Source organism: Spermophilus citellus, assembly GCF_964194105.1.
Source record: "Spermophilus citellus genome assembly, chromosome: 12".
NCBI classification, from domain to species: Eukaryota; Metazoa; Chordata; class Mammalia; order Rodentia; family Sciuridae; genus Spermophilus; species Spermophilus citellus.
The window spans coordinates 117,760,883-117,782,421 of NC_138198.1; the positions used below are offsets into that span (position 1 = coordinate 117,760,883).

The 21,539-nt window shown below is 36.4% G+C and overlaps 1 protein-coding gene across 1 annotated transcript in view; it reads left to right on the plus strand.

Annotated features, from left to right (window-relative positions):
* Positions 1-21,539, plus strand: part of PHLPP1 (PH domain and leucine rich repeat protein phosphatase 1) — a 219,564-nt gene that overhangs the window by 176,434 nt on the left and 21,591 nt on the right. Inside the window, exons 11-13 of the mRNA XM_081262783.1 lie at positions 10,092-10,292; positions 13,541-13,703; positions 18,361-18,491. Coding sequence (XP_081118909.1) covers positions 10,092-10,292; positions 13,541-13,703; positions 18,361-18,491 — 495 coding nt within the window. The remainder of the gene's footprint in view (positions 1-10,091; positions 10,293-13,540; positions 13,704-18,360; positions 18,492-21,539) is intronic.

Consider the following 21,539-nt stretch of genomic DNA (forward strand, 5'->3'; position numbering starts at 1 on the left):
GAAATGAGAAACTTTTTTTAAAAATATTTTTTTAGTTGTCAATGGACCTTTATTTATTTATTTATATGTGGTTCTGAGAGTCAAACCCAGTGCCTCACACATGCTAGGCGAGTGCTCTACCACTGAGCCACAACCCCAGCCCCAGAAATAAGAAACTTTTATAAATAAGAAACTTTTATAAAAAGGCATATTCTGCAGCTTTTGTTTTCCAACCAGTATAGCAGTTACCTTTCTAGCATGGTAACAACTGATCTCTCTTCTTTTTAGAAAGAATACTTTAAGAGCTAATTATCTCAGGCATACAGGCTTTTGAAGCAGGCAAGATTGATTAGCTCTTACTTTTTGGAGATACTGGTATACTGGTATTGAACCCAGGACTTCTCTACCACTGAGCTACATCCCTACCCCAGAACATTTTCTAACTATTTTTACCAAGCAACTGATTTTTTAGAAAGTTGATATTAATAATAGTCCTTATTTTGGCATAATTTTTATCAGGAAAATGTGTAGCTTTGGAGTATTTCGTTTGATGAATTTGGGGAAAGAAGTAAACTAGTATTGACAGTAATTGAAGCAAGTCAGCCCAGAAAACATGATGTTTTAACACTAACGTTGGCTTTTTAGGAAAGAGTATGTGTGACAGGTTTCTTGTGGGCGGTTTCAGCTGTGCTTTGCTTTATTTTACGGTTCGGCACAGCAAACATCCTACTGACACAGTGGGTTTAAGCCACTGTGTGGGATGCTGTGGGGCAATGAGAAGTGAGTCAGCATAGGTGTGACCCTCCCAAAGCTTACCCTCTACTGCAGCTTAAAGTAGCTGCTCAAGGAAACTTAATAATTGGGTAGAAGAAACAGAAAATGATAAGGTGAATGGCATAATTTAGTCTCATGGTATGAGGAAGAACCCATTTGTGTAAGACAGAACAAATTTGCTATTCATATTTGGCAAACAGCTTCAGCCATTAATGAAACTTTGCCTTAATATTTCTTTCATTCAGTTTGTTCCATAATACAAATCATAAAAATATGTAGTTGCTCCTTTTTTAATATTTTTTTGACAGTAAATTAGTGTTATCAGTTCTGTGTTGGGTTATGTAACTGAGGAAAGTGCCTGAATACAAGCCTTCATAAATTAAAATGGTTTAGTTCATGCTCTCAATAAAACAAGTACTTGGAAGCCTCAAGAGAACTATCAGAAAAACACGTATTATTAGACAGAGAGTAGAAGACCTTTTGACTCTTTTTCTTGGGAGTATTCCTTTGCTCTGAATCTTGTCTACTGAAATCAATCTCATAGTTTTAAGTACATGATACTGTCAACTTTAGGATAGTGTATATTAATCAGCTTTTCCTGGTGGCAGGAAGGTATTCGGTAACCAGATAAGAGAGATGGATCTACTTTATAAATTAGATGGCTTTTAGTAAAATCATATTTCTCTGAAAACTTGAGACCCATTGTATTAAAATTCTATGACTTGAATCAGTAATCTTAGTTTACCAGTTTCCTGTGCATATTCATCTCTGAGTTTTGTTTATTTTGACGTGCTTTTCAAACCTGGCAGTTTGCACTGTATGCATGTATTAAAATCTGATCTTATGCTGCATAAATATGTATAATTATTATGTGACAATTAAAAATAAATGTTTTTTAAGAATAAAAGTAAGTAATAAAAAACTTTGCAGCTCAAAAATTATACACGGATCATATATTATTGAGAGGTTGTCTTTGGTTTTTGTATCTTACAGTCAAGAGAGAATTTAGTTCTGTTGGATAAACTTGCAAATATTCTTTATTGGCTTGGATTTTTTCATCATACTTATTTCTGCTTTTAGTTGAGGATTTTCTTAATGGAAACCCCAGAAGAGTTTGAGATAATTGGTTGTCATCAACAGATGGGCAAAGGGGAGGGGTAGGTAATTCTCTGTGGCTCACCAGAGTGGATAAGGCACTGCTAGAGGTACTGCCATCCTTCTGTTTCTTTCTGAAATCTTGGCAGAGACTCCCTGTCCACTCAGCATCTGCACGAATTTGATATGGCCAGACAGCTTCTCCCGATGGAATCAACCTGATTAACAAAGCCAAAATGGATGCTCTTAAAGGAGAGTTATAGCTCCATGTTGTGGGTGGGCATCCAGGTCTGTTTTTATCCCTACTTGGAGTAGTGCAAGGTATTCTGAGGGGCAGGAGTTGGGGGTAGTATATATGCAAATGTGGTTCATGGTAGTTGCTCATTTGTATTTATTAAATATCCCCAGAGCATTAGTCACACTATAGACCATAAGTTTTAGTGACTCAGAACATGTGTAAATATCAAAGGGACTAAAAGGGAACAGAAAATTTAGAAGAATTGTGATTGATTGAGCATGACAACTGGTGCCTTTTGGCAAAGACAGATATTTCTGGCATTTTGAAGAGCTAAGATGCCTACACTTTTTTTTTTTTTTTTTTTTTTTTTTTAATGAAGAGAGTTGCCTTGTGACATTCTGATGTTTTAGAGCCATGGTAGAAAAATAGTATTTTTTAAAGCATGTGTTCAGAATCCCTTAGAGAATTTAAGGAATATCTTCAGAGTTCCTTACAGAAATTTCCTGAACATTAATATTCCTGGCTCTAATCTAAGTTTTACTCACTTAGACTTAGGGGGATAGACTGGGAATCACCATGTTTACAAGGCTCCCCTGTTCTGTGGGTTCAGTCAAGAGGATCCACTGTACATAATGAAAGCTAAATGTGACAACAGGTGCTATTGCCAAAAAGCAGATTTATATAAAAGAAGAGTATTAATAGAAAAATTGTGAGTCTATTTCTGGATATCAAATATATCTCATCACTTCCTTTTATTGTGTGTTTCTCAAATATATTAAAGTAGTGGTTGTTAGCATTGTTACCTCAAAATCAGCTGCCAGTTTTTCAAAACTAGAGAATCACTCAGTGGGGTTCAGAACACTATGAAGAAGATAATTTCCATCCACTCCTCAGCCCCACAATCCCTTCAGTTCTGGGGAAGGGAAGGGTGGAGCTTGGGAGAACAGACAGTTATGAGATCTCACCAGGGCAGGGTTAGAGTCTAGTGACAAACTCCATGTGTTGTTAACCAGAACAAACGAAAAGGGTTTAGCCAGAGGTCCCAAGCACTCCTGAGTTCGGCTGTGAACCTAGAACCTGAGAAGAGAGCAGGCATAGATTAGCAGAAGAGTGCTGCCAGTGCCCAGAGGCTGCTTGGTAGTCCTTACTGACACTTCCCTGGCTCCCAAAGTAGATGAGACGGGCAAGTTTGCTCCACTAGTGGGTTCTCCATCCGTTCTCAGGAAACCACTAGGGTACATTAGAACAGGGGGGTTTTGTCCTGAAATAATTCTCAACTTGGTGAGAATCTTTTAGGTAGATTTTTGAGGCCTCACCCTGACCTGCTTACCATGAGGGTTGAAGAGGAGAATATGCTCTGATGAAAACTCCCTATTCGATTCTGAGGTGCAGCCAGATTTCGAGCTGCCAGCCTAGGGCATCTTCTGTGAGAACTGTTGCTCCTTTAGCAGGAGAGGATAAAGTGCAAATACAAAGAGAAAAAAGTACCAGATAGCAAGCGGTCACACACTTCTCTGTCCCTGCTTCATTACGAGGCTGTGTGCTCAGTGGACGCAGAATAAGAAGACAGTGGGAAAGATAAGAAGGAGCTGGCAACGGGGCCCAGGACGCCTACATCTACCATCGAAAGCTTATGTGGAAGTATGTAATTTGAAGGGGTAGCATGCAGAAAAAGTACAGCTCCTTAGAGAAAATTGACAGTTGGTTTGGTAAAAGGGAAGAGAAGCAAAAAGGGAAAACGAAAGTTCAAAATAAAAGTGAACCAGAAGAGGCACACAGTCCTTCCCTACTCAACTCAAACAGAAGTCTCTTAGTGTGTCTTGTCTTTGCCGTGCTGACAGCAAATGACACCATTGATCTAAGCATCTTGTGAAACAGCCTGATACCATAAAAAGGAATAGGGATTGGAGGAACATCTATATTATTAACCCCTAAAATGAGAAAATAAAAAATAACACACATAGTCCGTGGAAGAGTCTCCCCCAAACTATTGTGAAGCTGAAGAAAACTGTAAGACAACATTCAAAACAGAATTAAATATACTCAAATGAGCTTGTTGGGATATAAAAAAAGAAAATTGAGAAATTAAGAATAAAAATGGACAAACAGGAAATAATGGAAAGACAAAAGTGTTTGAATTCATAAAATGAAAGAGGGTAGTGAGTATCTCAGAAATGAGTAATATATCAGAAGGTACCCAAGGGAGAATAGACTCAAGTAAAAAATTAATAAGGGACATTAAAGAAAGGCTGAAAATAAAAGGAATGAAAATGAGGCAAAGAAGAAATAAAAAGGTAAGAGATAAAATAGTAGAAATGCAAGATAGACCAAATAGGAATAGCAGTTTTTTTAGTGAGCCCTTGAAGAACAAAGGCAAAACAGTGGAATACAACTAACATTCAGAATGGTAATCCAAGAAATTTTTATATCTTTAATAAACAAAGTATCTTAAAGTACATTTTAAAGGGACTGTTGATTGAATACCTAGGAAAAACAGAATGTTCAATTCTGGTTTTATTTCAAGACTTACTTTGGTGAAACTATTAGATTCAGAAGATTAAAGTCTTCAAGTATATCAAGAAAAAAGATCAAATCATTTAAAAATGCAAATATGTAGACTGTCATCAGATTTATCAAAAACATACAAAGCAAGGTAATAGTTGAGCAACATTTTAAAAAATTGATTAAAGTATGATCCCAGATTTTTATATCAAGCTAAGTATCCTTTAAGATATGAATTTTTAGAAATCTAGATGAAAATGAAAGAATTTGAAAATAAAAGAATGGAAATGCAAAACTGACCACAAAGGAATAAAACTTGTATATAAGTCCTTGAAGACTAAAGATACAACAATGGAAGAGAACTAATATTTAAAACTGTAGTCCATTAAATTCCTGTAGCAGTAAACACAAGATTTTAAAGTTTAAAAAAAAAAAGTGATAAGCTAGATGATAAATGCAAGGTAACTACTAGAACAAACTCCCTAAGTACAAAAAAAAAGTATTTAAGGAAAAAAAATGTACATTCTATAGAGAGAAATAACGAATATATATAATTGTGAAATAGTAAGACAGTTGATACCAAACATCAGATATATCAATACATATGATTGAACTTAACTCACCTCAAAAGTGGAAATAGTCCATGTTCATTACCTGATAAATGAGTGAACAAAATGTGGTGTATGTGAATTATGAATTATATCTTAATAAAACTGTTAATTAAAAGAGAAAAAGGTATTGAGGGTGACTTCCTTACACACCATGATTCTGAAGCCTGTTCTTAATAGTGAAACCTCAGTGCTGAAGTGCAAAAAAGAAAACATTACAGTAAGTTATCGAGATGTATATGCAGAAGCCTTCAGATACACAAGACGTGGGCTGGGGATGTAGCTCAGTGGTAAAGCACCCAGGTTAATCCCCAGTCCTCCACCCCCAAAGTAGTAGCTGGTTGCTGTGGTGTATGCCTATAACCCCAGCTATTTGAGAAGCTGAGGAAAGAGGATCCAAAGTTTGAGCCCAACCTAGGTAATTTAGTGAGACCCTGTCTCACAATAAAATAAATTAAAATAGGGCTGGGGATGTAGGTGGAGTGCTTGCCTATCATATGAGGCTTAAGGGTTCACATGTACAGTACTAAAAAAAAAAAAAAAAGGAAAGAAAGAAGTAGTATAGAAAACATCAGTGTGAATCAGTAACCTTAGTTAAGTTTCATGAAACTTTTGTTCCAGATATATATATATATATATATATATATATATATATATATATATATATATTGCATGTGTAATGTGAGTGTGGCTGGTTATGCAAAATGCATTTTGTACTTTTAGTTACTATCATAAAAAGTTGGAAAGCCCCTGCTTAACTATCAGCCTCGTGAAGGTAGATGAAATTGTCAAAAGTGCTGTGTTATAAAAGCAACAATAAGAAATTATGATGGCTTTGTTTGATACTTCTGGAATGTTTTGAGGACAGAAATCATGGAATTGTTTGTTTACTTGTTTGTGGTGTTGTTTTGTTCTTGTTGTTGTTACTGGGGATTGAACCCAGGTATACTTTACCACTGAGGTACACTTTTAGTAGTTTTTATTTTTTATTTTGAGACGGGGCCTCACTAAGTTACTGAGGGTCTTGCCTCATCCTCCTGAGTCACTGAGATTATAGGCATGTGCTGTTGTGCTTGGCTCAAGGGAATTGTCTAAAGTAAGAGTTCTGCTTGGTTTGGATGGCCTTAACCATTTGGATTTTTTAATGGAATACAAATGCTAGCATTGATCTCCAGGAAAATTATTTCAATACAGAATACCTGTTGTGCCTACAAATTATAAATCTGTTATGGTACCAAAGCCTGTGCTCCTTTTCAGGGACAGAATTCAGGCTGTAAAATTCTAAGGCTGTATGGAAATTTCTGAAAAACAAACAGGACAAAACAAAGTAACCCAGATGAGCCAGATGAACATGGTGTGCCAAAACAAGGGACACAGCAGTTGCTCCAGAGCAGGAAGTGGATTTGTCTCATTGCTCATGTGGGTGACATCCCCAAGTACTCTTGGACAGGAACTGTATCTCTCTTTTTTCTGACTTTTGTACTTCCTGCTAAGAAAAGGTTTTGAACACCATGCTGTTGATTAACTTATTGTAAGAATTGAATTTGAAGAGCTGTGTACATATGATCTTCAAGTTCCCCAGCAGGTACCCTCCAGCTGTTTTGGAGAAGGGGCCTATGAAAATGTCTTCATGAAAAGGTTTTTATTTTTATTTATTTATTTTTTAAACATTTGAGTTTCGGAGAGATGTGTTAGAGAATAATAGACTGTTGCAGTTGATGGAATTTGGAATTTATTTCTGGCTTTGCCACTAGTTACTCTTCAACCATTACCAAGCAATTTGACTTTCTCAGCTTCAATTTATGTCTTCTTTAAAATATGAGGGATTACCTCTGGAAAGACGGGAGAATCAGATCAGATAGAAAATAGGGAAAAGCTGTGGTTTCAACAAAGTATCTCACAAATGAAAGAAGCATTACCATTTTACTGCTTTTTCTCTAATAAGAAGAGTGTTGCTTAGTGAGGATTATATGGTTGAAACATTTTTTGGCATATTAAACAGCCTTTTTATACAGTCATTACAAAAAAAAAAAAGAAAAGAAAAAAATCTGTAAGGGAGAAGCTTAAGTATGGTTATTGCATCAGTGACTTGTGACCAAACCCAGTGCTTTAGGAATGTTGCTTTCTTCGAGGGTTGGAGACAGGGAGTGGGATTATGGAGCCTATCTATTGAGTAAACTGTTATCCATACTGTAAAAAATGTGCACATCTTAAGAAGTTATTGATCCTGGTGGAAGGATGACACCTAATCCATTAAATGGTTTACTTTGTCTCTTCCTGAAGCATTGTAATATAGAGGAAAGACTGTTTTAAGAGGATGGGTATTGAATTTAACTTTCTTGAGTCCATCAGAATTGAAAAATCTTGTTAGTCCAATTGTTTGCTCTTGGACTGTTAAACATGGTGACTCGGTCAGACTGCATGCAGATCACATGGCATCCATGTAGTTTCAGTTAACTTAGTTTCATTTCCTGGAGAAGTACAATGCAGGATTTTTTTTCCTTTTAATTTACCATTAAGAATATGTAGTTCCTTAAGTATAAGCAAATTTCAGAAAGAGGAGAGGGTGAGACATCATTTTGGAAACTTATTTTCTTTCCTTCTTTAGATGCTACAAGAGGTTTTCAAAGTCCTTAGGCAGCTTTAGAGGTGAGCATTGATTTGTCAATATTTTAAAGACAATATTTTAGTTTTTTTTCTGGCTTAAAATTATTCTTTACCTATTTCCCAGAGAATTGTATTTTAATGAGGTTGCCAGATGATTTCCCAGCAACCCCTAGTCCAAGATATTTCAGGGCAATAAAAATGTATTTCTTATGTTTTAATTTATTCTAATTCTACATTGAAGAAATTTTTAACAGGATATTCAAGTCAGGTGGTTAAATGGAGCCTGAAGACACAGGCTCATAAAAATACTAAAAGAACTGAGGTGATGAAACTGGTTTCCTTCCTAATTCTAAACCATTTCAGAAATTGTATGAATGACCTTTATTTTCTTCTGTAGCACACACGACTATAATTTCCCATGACTATTTATGGTCTGTACAGCCCTTCTCAAACTTCCTTTTTTTTTTTTTTAAATGTCAATGGAATACGTGTTTCTTTAATGGAAAATATTCTATTTTGGGGAAGTAGCTTTTCCTCAGATAAGTGGTGGAGTTGGTATGTGTGTGTAAGCGTGGGGAGTGTGCAAAATTATAGAGTGTTAACTTAGTAGATTGAGAGCTTGGAATGAGTCCTGAGGAACCTAATATAAAGCCTTCTTTTAATCTGAGATTAAAATAACTACTTGGTGTTTCCTTATCCATCCTTTTAAAGGAAGATTTTTATTTATTTTTTTTCTTAACATGCGGCAGAACAATCCTGAATCTTTGCTGAAAGTTTAAACCCAAGTGATTTTGAATTGAGAATGGTGTGGAAGGCAAGGCAGGCGTGGCCTGGTGTCATAGTGAGCCCTGTGCACTGACCACTCTCCCTTTCCTGTTGCTGCAGCTGTACAGTTGGACACTCTTCGAGGTGGGAGGGCCACCTCTGACTCCCAAACCATGGCCTTCCTGACCCTTTGGAATGATTTAGAATCTGACTCAAGAATTCTCTTCTAATTCCCAGATATCCTTGTGAATTTCTATGTTTTATAGTAACTGGAGGATTTTGACAGTTTTAGTTATCTTAGGAGTAAAACTGTTCTTTGTGTTTTATCCACTGTTCATTTCATCATCTGGAAACTGTGGCAGAATATATATTGTCTTGCTTGTTTGCATTAGTACACACTTTATTAAAGTACAATATAAATATAGAAAAGTAACCAAATCCTAAGTGTAGCAGATGATGACTTTCCTAGAGTGACACACACCCAGACCCAGATGGTAGAAACATTAAGGCACCCCTCCCAGAAGCTGCCTCCCTCCACCTGAGTCACTCCACCCTGACTTGTGTCTCAGGAGATTCATTTTGCCTGACTTTGGACTTTATAGTAATAGAACCATGCAGTATATCCCATTGTGTCTGGCTTCTCTCAGCTCAGCCTTTCATTTAAGAGATTCATCATGTTAATGCTGCGGTTGTAGTTCTTCTTTCTCACTGCTATGTATGTTCCATTATTTTACTCCAGAGCACATTACCTCATGCAGTTATGAATGCATGGCAGTACCATGTGGTTTAGACATTAAGCTGAAAAGGACTTATTCACTATGTGGTTTAGTTGTATTGTGACCTAATACAAATTGTTTTATTACTTGAAAAACCCCTTTATTTTAAAAATAGGTAATTGTTTTTCTCTTCCTTAAATCAGATTATTAACTTTATCTTATTGCTTTTCTTTCTACTCCCCACCAGCTATAAAAATATCACTTCCTCTTCTTTGTGCTTCCATAAAAATTGATCTCTCTCTCTCTCTCTCTCTCTCTCTCTCTCTCTCTCTCTCTCTCTCTCTCTCTTAATTTGTTTGGTACTGGGGATTGAACCCAGAGGCACTCTATCACTTAGTTATATCCCTAGCCCCCTTTTTACCCTCTTTATTTATTAAAGTTTTATGGTTATACATAGTAGTTGGGTTCATCCCAACAAACTCATACATGCATAGAAATCAATTTCAGTTCAAACTTGTGGTCCTCCTGCTTCAACTTCTGTAGACTCTGGGATTATGAGTCTTTGTCACCACATTGGGCCAATTTGTTTCTTTTTACAAAATGTTAGTAACTATTGTGTTCATCATAGACAGTGGGCCAGGGAGTCACATCTACTAAATTGAATTCTTTAAAGCCAGGATCTGTCTTTTCATTATGTTTCTAAATCCAGTACACCTGGTATTAGGCAAGGAGCTTCTAAGTTTGCTGAGGCTTTTTAACTAGAGCTCTGACTTATCAATGAGGTTTTATTGCATTTTGTCATTGTAGCCTGAGATTTCTGAATGCATCTGCAAACAAACTGGAAACCCTTCCTCCAGCCACACTTTCTGAAGAGACAAACAGTATCTTACAGGAATTGTATTTGACAAACAACAACCTTACAGATAAGTGTGTGCCCTTATTAACAGGACACCCCCGTCTGAAGATCCTTCACATGGCTTATAACCGACTTCAGAGTTTTCCAGCAAGGTAACGGAGGGTTGTTTGTAAAGTGGTGTTCTTGGTTGCATTTCTACAAATGAATTCATAGGAGGGGGAAAGATACAAGCTGAACTATTTCATAGGTAATATAAAGCTGGTTTCTCCCTCATTCGTAGTTCTTTTATACAAGCTGTGATGAGCCTTCCCTAAACAGAAATGTGTTGGTTTTTCTAACATGAATGTGTCCAAAGACTCAATGATTATAATGCTGTTAAGATTTTGAAATAAGGTGTGTTGTTTAGTAGGTAATTTGTGAAAATCAGAATGTAAACTAGGACCTGAAAGTTCTTCACTAGGTACTAGCTTTTGTATTCATGTTCATGATATAAAAAGCAGTGAGGGACCTAGGAATGTAGTTCAGGGGCAGGGTACTTGCCTAGCATGCCCAAGGCCCTGGGTTTTATCCCCAGAACCACCACCACAAAAACAACAACAACAAAACCCCACAAAACAGTGGTGGGTGGCCGTACAAACATAGAAACTGTGACATTACAAATCATAGCTCTCAGAATATTCCATTTTTTATTGTCTTCTTTTTAATTTCTAATTTTTGGGGAATAGTGGCAGTGTCTGGCTTTGAGTGAGTCTACACAGTAAGCCTGCCATGAGGACTTACTCCACTTCATTTCATTGACGTTTATCCATCTAACAAGTTAGGACTTGGAACACACACCCACACATCAAGAAGCAAACACTAACTCTTCTGGTATTTTGCTAGTAATTGCATCTCAGCATTAGGGACTAAATAAAACTACCAGCACAGCCTCCTTCTGCTGCCACTAGGGCTACCAATCTATTCAAGACTTTGCAAGAGGAGGAAGGCCCAAATATGTGGTGATTTCAGGTATTGCTTTGTTTCAGTATATTTCCCCCTCATTTGATGTTGATGGTTAAACTCTCTATTAGTTATGTATACTTTACTGTGGAATGCAGAGATAATATTTTTGGAGAAAAATGGTATCATATCAATGAGTTTTATTGCAATGAGGTTTTGTTACATATAACAATAACATCTATCTGAAAGAGTTTATCATCCTATTTCAGGTGGCAAATACATAAATCCTGCCAGAGAAGTGAGCATTACATCTGATTCTTAAGCATATCATGCCCCCCATCCAGTGCTCCCTGCCAGGCGTAATTACCCACTTTAAGTGCAGAGAAGTTTTTTATGCACTTTGAAAAATTTATCTTACTCTAATTTCTCTGTCTCTGGGGGGATGTAATTTGGGTGCAGTAGCTCCCCTAGAAGACCTGAGCTCAAGAGCCAGGGCTGTGACTCTCTTTTCCTTCCACTTCATGTCACATGTGACGTCTGTCCTATAGTAAATAGACATTTAGCAAATTGTTACGAACATTCCCCATGGTAGTCATTGTTTGGCCACATTCTTTCTATGTTGAGAAATGGAAACTTCTTTGAGCCTGATTTTTCTTCCTTCTGTCATTTTTTTCACACTCCATTAACCACTGGTTTCTCTGTATTTCTTTCAAAATATAAAGACAACATATTCAAATAATATTCTTATGAATTCAGGCTGTCATAGATGGATTATTTCACAGTCTGTGTGTTAATGATGTTTATAATGTGTCCTGATAGGCTGCTCAGTGCTTACATAAAAAGACTTGATTTTATAAGGTAAAAACTTAGTTCCTATTACATCTTAGGCATATATTTATTTTTAAGATAAGCAAATAAGGTGACCTTTAATATTTGAGACATGACAGAGAAATATAGTGCTTTTGCCAAAATAAAAATTTCTGCAAAAAAAGTGTGTTGTGACAAATGTAACCATCACAAGTAGAAAAGATACTGATGACTGTCAACTATGACTCTAGTTGCAAATTGATTTATATAACTGAGGAATCTTGTGCTCTTTGGAGTCCCCCATCACCAGGGGTAGAAAGTGGCTCTGAAGAATAGATGATGTTTACAGAGTTGGAGCTATTGTTTTGTCCTCCAAACTTGTAGAGAAGGCACAGGACCCTAATTCTAGTATTTTTCTTTATTTAGTTATTTCATTAATTAAGATTATAGATGATGATTGAACGATGAAAAATTCTTGAATCAAAGTGTTAAATTACATTATAAAATGTTACTAAGGTAAGGTTGGAGAGATTCCTTCTTTGTGGATGTGTAGCAAGAGTTGAAAGAAATTTCTTTTGGGCCCAGTTTGAATCCAGTTTGAATTCAGGCCCTGACAAATTATCAGAATGACTTTGAACACACCCCTGCTCCTCACCACCACCTTGTGATCCTGAACAGTGTCAGAGAAACTCTGGATATGGGGTTTGAGGAGGAAACCATACCTTTTTTTTTTTTCTTTTTGGTACTGGGGATTGAACTCAGGGACACTAGATCACTGAGCCACATCCCCAGCCCTATTTTATATTGTACTTAGAGACAAGGTCTCACTGAGCTGCTTAGCACCTACCTCACTTTTTGCTGAGTCTGGCTTTGAACCTGTGATCCTCCTATTTCAGCCTTCTGAGCTGCTGGGATTACAGGCATGCGCCACTGTGCCTGGGGGAAACCATACCTTAATTGGAGCTATTGCTCTGTTCCCACATCACTTTGGGTTTTCACTGCCTATACGAAGAAATCATACACTCATACTAAGCTTTCTTAAAAGCAGTTATGTAGATTAATGCTGATTTTTGACCCATTTAAGTAGGATTTTCTTTGGAGTTCAGATTAAGCTACCTAGCAAACTGATTGTTGCCAGGGAAACTTAATTTACACACAGATTTTTAGGAGATAAAGAATATCACTGCAGGGCGCAGTGGCACATGCCTGTAATCCCAGCAGTTTGAGAGGCTGAGACAGAAGGATTGCAAGTTCAAAGCCAGCCTCCGCAACCAACCATGAGGTGCTAAGCAACTCAGTGAGACCCTGTCTCTAAATAAAACACAAATTAGGGCTTGGGATATGGCTTAGTGGTTGCGTGCCCATGAGTTTAATCCCCGGTACCAAAAAAGAAAAGAACATCCACTTTCTTTCTTGTTGCCAAGTTTGAAGAGTTGAAGTTAAGTTTTTGTTCTATAATAGGAAAGGAAATGACAAAATACTTCATAACCAAAAACAATGATGAAAAAATTGTTTGTGAAAATGACTATTAAAAGTGAGTCTTTAAAGTCATAATAAATTGTTCTTTTGTTTCTCATTATGTGCATATGTGTGTATTTAAATTGCCCTATAATTAACTTATAACTCCTTCCCCAATGGATTTTCTCTTTTTCAGTAAAATGGCAAAACTGGAGGAACTTGAAGAAATTGACATCAGTGGGAATAAACTGAAAGCCATTCCAACAACTATCATGAATTGCAGGCGCATGCACACTGTGATTGCTCACTCCAATTGCATTGAAGTTTTCCCTGAAGTTATGCAGCTCCCAGAAATCAAGGTATGTGGGTTGATTTCATAAACTCTAGGTTCAGGTCAGCAAAGAAAGTTGGCTTTCCTAATTCATCAATTCAAAATGTTGGCACCTTTGCTGAATTTGACTCACAATGAAGACTCACAGCAGCCCCTCCCTCCATTCAGAACAAAACACTGGACTGGATGTTCAGGCAATTTGTATTCTTGGGCTTTGTCCCTAACCATTGGAATGACATGAGGCTATCCACTAGCCACTCAATTCTCCTTCCCCTGTCTGTCCAGTAGTACTTGTGTCACTTATTTCCAGGTTGCTTATGTGACTCAAAAGATGAGTCAGTTGTGAGAACAGTTTGAAAAAATTAATAGTACCACACTGCCCACTGCTTGCTCACCTAAATTAAATATCATACACCACCATAATAGCCAATCAGAATTAGAATAAGATATATTCCGTGCTTGTATAATTATATCAGAAGGGACTCTACTGTCATGTATAACTAAAAGGAACCAATAAAATTTAAAAAATATTATTTGAAAAAGTGATAGTTATCTTATTCTAGAAGTCTGAATTGATATTTTAGTGTTCTTTCATATGAAAATATTTTAAGTGGTAGTGTAAGTATTTATATACATTTAAACTTTTCAAAAAAGAAAATTTCTGATAAAAGTAGTTAGTGTATTTCAAATGGTAAATACATGTATAGGGGTTCAATCTTTAGCACTTCAAAAAAATAACAACAGCAAATGAAATAGATCTCCATCTGGATACCAGTTAGCTCTCAGTCAACTAATGAGAAAACATGATCCAAATGACCACTTAAGCCAAACTTGGCTTGATTAGACCTGGACCTGACTCAGGCCAAGGCTACTAGTAGCTGACAAACCCCGGAAATGCCAAGAGGATAAGGTACTTGTTCTCCTTCCTCAGGGTCCTCCATTGAACTGCATAATGGCCAAATTGATAATGTAATAATCTTGCCCCCAAACCGAAGCTTTTAGTTTAGTAATTTCTAGTTAGTGACTTATTATAACCCTTTTGAAGTGTATTGTTAGCAAATGAAGTATGTTTTAAGCAATGGAAACATGGTGAATAAAATTTGTGATGTGGGATTTAAAAAGTGACTTCTTTGTATCAAATTTCTATGTTCTTGTGACTTTTTGACTTAAATTACTGGGTCACCATCCTTTACAATGTTATACCTTTTATTAAGGAGATTATTTCATGTTTGTAGTTTGGTTTGCAGTAATAAACTAAGATATGTTGAGTGAGCTCATCTCTAGAATCTGTTTTACTTTAACTGGGCATGAGTATTTTTAATATGCTGTATTCTTGAGGGCAGTGGATATTGGAAGCTGAAAAAATAAACAGCCCTCACTTTGGACACTGAGCAGCTCTCAGTCAGCTAGAGAGGAGAGCAATCCCATACTCACCATGTGGGCCAGATTTGGCATGGTTGAATTCAGGCAAGCTCTGTTAGTTGTTCTTGTCTGTAAAGTGCAACAAAAGAGAGACCATTAGCTTGGACATAAAAATACTAAAGAATGAGGGGAGATGGCTGGGTTGGAATGGACAGAAGAAAAAGGACTAAATTTTTGGGAAATGAAGACAGATCAGAGACCCCAATTAGGTGTCAACTGGATGGAGTAGTTGACCTAGTAGACTCACAGTTACTCCCCAAATTGAAACCAGGAATAGTCACCCTGGTCCTGGATTCAGATTATGTAATAGTCATTCAGGAACTCTTCTAGCAGTCAAGGGAGTCTTTTGTCAATTCCTGTTTGGGACAGGGTTCCGTATGAGGGCTCAGGAAAGAGGGAGCAAGCAGTGTCTATCAGGAGGTGGCCATGGAAGCCACTTTGCTTTCTGCTTCTTGCTTCCTGCTTCACAAGGAACAGTCTAGTAGGAAACCCAAGACTATATAGTCTCACTCCCTTTCAAAATTGACAAACTGGTTTTGATAAAAGGTGAGGGCAAAAGACCTTCGTAGGAGTTTGGTGGGTGGGTGGAAGAGCAGTTGGGAGCAACTGAGAGACTGAAACTCTGGTGTGACTGTCTGGAATAAACCACATCAGAGAAATCACTCCTGGGGTTCAAGACCCAGTACTGGGGATGTGGAATGAGAGAGGGAGGGATACATCCTTGACAGCAGTGTGAGGAGTGGATCAGAGGGAGGCAAGACTGAAAGTGTAGTTAAAATGCAGTTACATTCCGTGAGGGGAAATGCGGTGTGGGTCAGAACCTGGGTAGCAGAACTGGATGGACAGATGGGTGCTAGCTGCAGTGAATTACTCAGAGAAGCATGGGAAGCAGATGGGTCTGTGCAGGGAGGTGGTGTGGAAGCTTCATCTCTTAAGATTACACGCACCAATATTATCTTTATAAACAATCACCCTTCTGAGCTCATCTATCTGCAGAACTCTGAAAATTTAAATCTTCAGGTGACATTAAAAATTGCTTTTAGCAATTGCACAAAATTCTGTGTTGCTCTGGAGTGTCTTTAGTTTTTAATACTATTAGATATTCTCTGATTCCTGAATTTGTCAGCCACTACCTCCTGAACTACCCACACCTGTTAGTCATTTAACTCACATTCTGTCAACGTCACTAGGTTGATTACAGTTACCCCCCATTTGTTGTTTCACTGTGCTGATGTGTCCTGGCTGTGCTGGCAACAGAGCCCATTATTTACCAGTATTATCAGTTTTCATTAAAATCTGGCTAACTGTTCATACAGTATTATTTATAATAGTAAAAAGAAATAACTATTTCCCTTTTATTAATATTTAGGTTAAGTGAATTAATAACATATACTGAGAGTATAGGGTTATTAAATGATAGTATCTTAGGCTATTCAAACTACTATAACAAAATACCTTAGGCTGGGTAACTTATAAACAACATAAACTTAACAGTTCTAGAGGCTGGGAAGTATAAGATCAAGGTGTCAACAGGTAACAAAGTCCTTTCCTCATAAATGGTGATGTAGTGGCCTCACACGGAATGAGGGGTGAACAGACTTCCTCAGGCCTCTTTTATAAGGGCACTATGTGGGTCACGAGGGCAGAGTCCTCATGACCTGCTAACTTCCTAAAGGCCCCACCTCTTCACACTGTCACATTTGAGATTAGATTTCAATGTATAAATTTGGAGGGACACTAACATTCATAATGTAGAAGATGGAAATGAAGATAGGAAAAATGGTTGCAATGAAATAATAAAAGAGTAAATGAAATATAATGAAATTATACCTACATTTTAAGAGTTTTTAAAAAATATCAATAGTTAGGCAAATAAAGGGGGAGAACCCAGAATTCTAACAAGGTTTGTGTTGGGTGATAGATTTGAAGGTAAATCTTCTGAGCTTCTCTGTTTTCTGAACTTTTTTAAAATTTTATTTTAGTTGTAGATGCCTTTGCTTTATTTTTATTAATTTTATGTGGTGCTGAGGATCAAACCCAGTGGCTTCCACGTGCCAGGCAAGTGCTCTACCACTAAACTACAACCTCAGCCCATTTTCTGAACTTTTAAAAATGTATCTCTAATGCTCTTATAATAAAATGTAACTTCAAATAGTAATATCATTTTATATCATTGTTATTATGTGGAAGCCACAGTATGATGAAACATTTTGTTTGGAAGCATTGAATTACATAGTCTGTTGAGAATATAGTTCTCCAAAACTGTAGGTTTTCATTTTATCCAATCTCTACACTCACCCAATCCATAATACATTTAAATTCTTTAAGAATTTAAGTAAAAGGAAGATGTCCACTTCGATGATACTGAAATTCTTGGATACAATTTCCTTTCCAGCCATCTTGAGATTTTTAATAGGCTTTTAAAGTTTTTTTTTTTTTAATTATACTAGCGTGCTAACTCTCAAGCCAGATCATTGAAAGCTCTCTCCATTTTCTTGAATCCAGAGCACTCACAGTCACTCTTTTCTCCTGTGCATGGTTCCTTCTCAGAACAGAAGGGTGGTAACTCTTTTTAGAATTTACCTGAAGAGGTTTTTTTTTCTTCCTTATTCCCATCACAAGTAACACCTAATTTTTGTTCTGTGCAACATGATGATCCATTTTGTGCTTGCCTTGTAAATTAGATTATGCAGGACCTGTTGAGAGTCCAGATATGTGTTAGATGTCTTGGGGACATGATCCTTACTTGACCCAGCAAGTCTTCCTTTCTTTGTACAACAGGCAGGTTCCCCTGTTAGTCTATCTTTTAACCAATTTCTTATTTAGCTTTTTTTTTTTAAAAGGGTCTTCTCATTTTGAGTCTACCTTTTCCTTTTTTTGCATTTTTGTTTGTTTTAAGAAGGTCCTTCAAAGTTTATTTTAAAGTTGCAATTGTAGTCCTCATGTCCACAATAGGCACAGAGATTTTGTAAACTATAAGAAAAAGTCCTATATTAGGATTTTTCAATTAGTGCTTAATTTAAATGTAGAGATATATTTAAATGGAAATTATTGTGCATTTTTTGTATTCTTCAAAAAAAGTAAAACATTATTATTTAGCAAAATCTGTTTTAAATATGCATGGCAGAGTGGCTGATGAGCTACTTTTTCTGCATTTGACTGGTTATTTCAGTAAATGGTTGAGCTGATTCATCTGCAGAGGGTAGGAATATAGAACCAAAGGATTTCTCCAGACCATCTCCTTGTTTCCATTTGTTCCTCAGTGCGTGGACCTGAGCTGCAATGAGCTAAGTGAAGTCACCTTGCCAGAAAACCTGCCACCCAAACTGCAAGAACTAGACCTGACTGGAAACCCCCGCCTTGCCCTCGATCATAAAACCTTGGAACTGCTGAAGTAAGTATTTTGTTAGGCATTGTGGCCCCACCATTGTTCACTGGCAGTGGGATTTATAACATGGTGAAAACACGAAACAAAGTGGGAAGCCGCTATAGCTATATCTGCACACATAGCAGATATAGAAGACCCAGGATATGGAAAACCCAGGGAGAGCAAAGAACAGCCAAGATGTCAACATACGTCTCAGCAGTCCCTCTAACATGGTTGTGACACTTAATGCAAATTAAGGAAGGATTTTGAAAGAGATGGATGATATGGGAGTAATTGACAATTTGAAGCTAAAATTCAGATTATTTAAGCAAAACTGGGAATGTGGATTTTGGCAACTAGATCCTGCTAAAGTTCCCTTTGTGTTTGCGAAACAGTTCATTGTCACTACTTTATTCTGCATGTTGATAAAGAATTACAGGGCTGGGGATGTGGCTCAAGCAGTAGCACACTCACCTGGCATGCGTGCGGCCCGGGTTCGATCTTCAGCACCACATACAAAGATGTTGTGTCTGCCGAAAACTAAAAAATAAATATTAAAAAAATTCTCTCTCTCTCTCTCTTTAAAAAAAAAAGAGTAACTGTATAAATTATTAAAAAAAAAGAATTACAGGTTGAAGATTGCTAAAGTAATGTAGGTAGAAAAGATGTCTTTATGTGAATGCTCATCGTAGAACTCTAAACATCTTGGTAGAATTAAATAATTCTACTCTACAATTGAATATTATACTGTCATTAAAATCATGCTGACCTACATTCTAATAGGAAAAATCTCTACAGTATATTAAATGAAAAAGTTTACAAAGAAATTTGTACAGTATAAGCCTATTTTTTACAAAATAAATGTGTGTACCTTGGGTAAGTGTGCATGAATACAGCAAAAAAAAAAAAATGCTTTCTGAAAGAATATGTTAAAAAAAACTTAAATAGTGTTTTTCTCTGTATAATAGTATTGTGGATAGTCTTTATTTTCTTCTTTAAACTTTTCTGGAGTTTTAGAGTTTTTTTGGTTGTAGATGGACACAATACCTTTATTTTGTTTTATTTGTTTTTATGTGGTGCTGTGGATCAAACCCAGTGCCTCACATGTGTGAGGCAAGCCCTCTACCACTGAGCCACAACTCCAGCCCAGTTTTTGTAGTATATCTTAAAGTGGCAGCCTTGAACATTGACCCATGTTAGTCATTGTATCTGTCATATATGCTTATACAGTGTTGGAATATTCATTGCTGAAAGTCATTATCTTTTATCTCAGAAAAAAAAACTGACAAGAAGAATAGAATTATGGTGAACGGTCCATTAAAACTAACTTCAGTTTTGTGTGAACCAAAACTTTAAGGGCACTTACAGGGATTACTGAATAGAATTGGCTTAGTTAATTCCTATTTATTGACATTTTAAGTACCAAATTGATTTGTGTGTATAACTGAAGAACACTCCCCAGCAGAGTGTCCTAGGGAATACATGGGGTTTTGCCTTTTTTTTTTTTAGTTGTAGGTGGACACACTACCTTTACTTTATTTTTATATGGTGCTGAAGATCGAATCCAGTGCCTCACATGTGCTAGGTGAACACTTTACCACTGAGCCCCAGTCCCAGCCCCGCCTCGGGTTCTTGCTACTGTTGATCAGGTATATGAGACCTTGGCCTAATTCTTTCAGTTTGTCCAGACCTCATCTATAAGATGAGAAATATGGCCTGCATGATCTCTAAGGAAATTTAAAAGACTAAAGGTACATCGATTATCAATATATTTTCATCTTCTTGAGTATTTTTTTACAAATGATATACAATTTTTGCATTAAAAAAGAATTTATCAAGATTTGTTATTAAATGAAACCAGCTATTTGCAGATAAATTGTTTTTTATCTCATACCAAAATAAACCAAATTTATTTCCAGCTGAATTAAAAGAGTTAAATCTATAAAAAGAAATTATTTTTAAAGTAAAAAGAAATTATATGAATATATTCACCAACTAGAAAGGACTTTTTAGGTAAAAAAAAAAAAATGGGTGGGTAGGTAGAAAGCCTCCAGAAATATATATTGGCTTTGATGTTTATGTAGTATATGTTTTTACATAAATTTTACACATGAAAGTTTTTAAATTATCAAGAGTAAGTTTAAAAGGCAAATGACAAGCTAGAAAGAAACGTAGGCCAAACAAAGCATTAATATTCTTAATAGAAAATGCTCTTATAGTCAATAAGTACTCATTCGAATGGAATATGTGCCAATGGAAGAAGTGCAAATGGTTACATGAAAAGACTTTAAAAAATAATTTAGTTAAAATACTAAAGTACTTAACACTTTCCTCCTCAAGTTGGTCTTGCTAGTGGAGCACAAACTGGTATAGCTTTGCTTAAAAGCAGCTGGTCTACTATTTCAAGCTTTTGAAAATATTCAGATACTTAGACCAAGGTTCTCTCTAACAAAATTTTGTCTTAAAAAATTATCAGTAGTGTTCATTTTAAGCACAGGGATAGTCATCAAAATATTTCTAATTACATTTAGAATGAATATAAAACAACTTGAGAAAATATGCAGAACATTATTAGAAAAAAAGATGCAAAACCATTTGGGGGTGACCCTACCCATTATATATGCATAAACAAAAATCTATTTGTTAAAGTTTCTAGGGTAGCTGAACTACCATGAAGAAGGCATTGTACTCTCAGATCTTAAAAATATTAATAACAGACAATGGATTATAATCCTAAAAATGTTACCCTATGTTTTAACATTTGGAATGGTGTGGGTCCTAATAAGTTGCTTATGCTTTTAAAGGGTTGGCTTTTTAGTTCTACCTGAGCCAGGGCACTCGATTAGTTCTACATGAGCCAAGGCACTCTCCTGTGGGACTAAACTCCTGCTCTTACTCTCAAAATCATTTGAAAATGTTCAAGAGTGAACATGCAGATTCTTTCTGATAACTGCTCAGCCATTCTGAATTCAGAGAAGAAATTAGTTGGTGCTTCACTAGAAGGGATTATTGAGTGGGGCAGGGAGGTTAAGGATTAATTTTTCTTTTAATGATCAAGCTGGGAAATGGAATCAT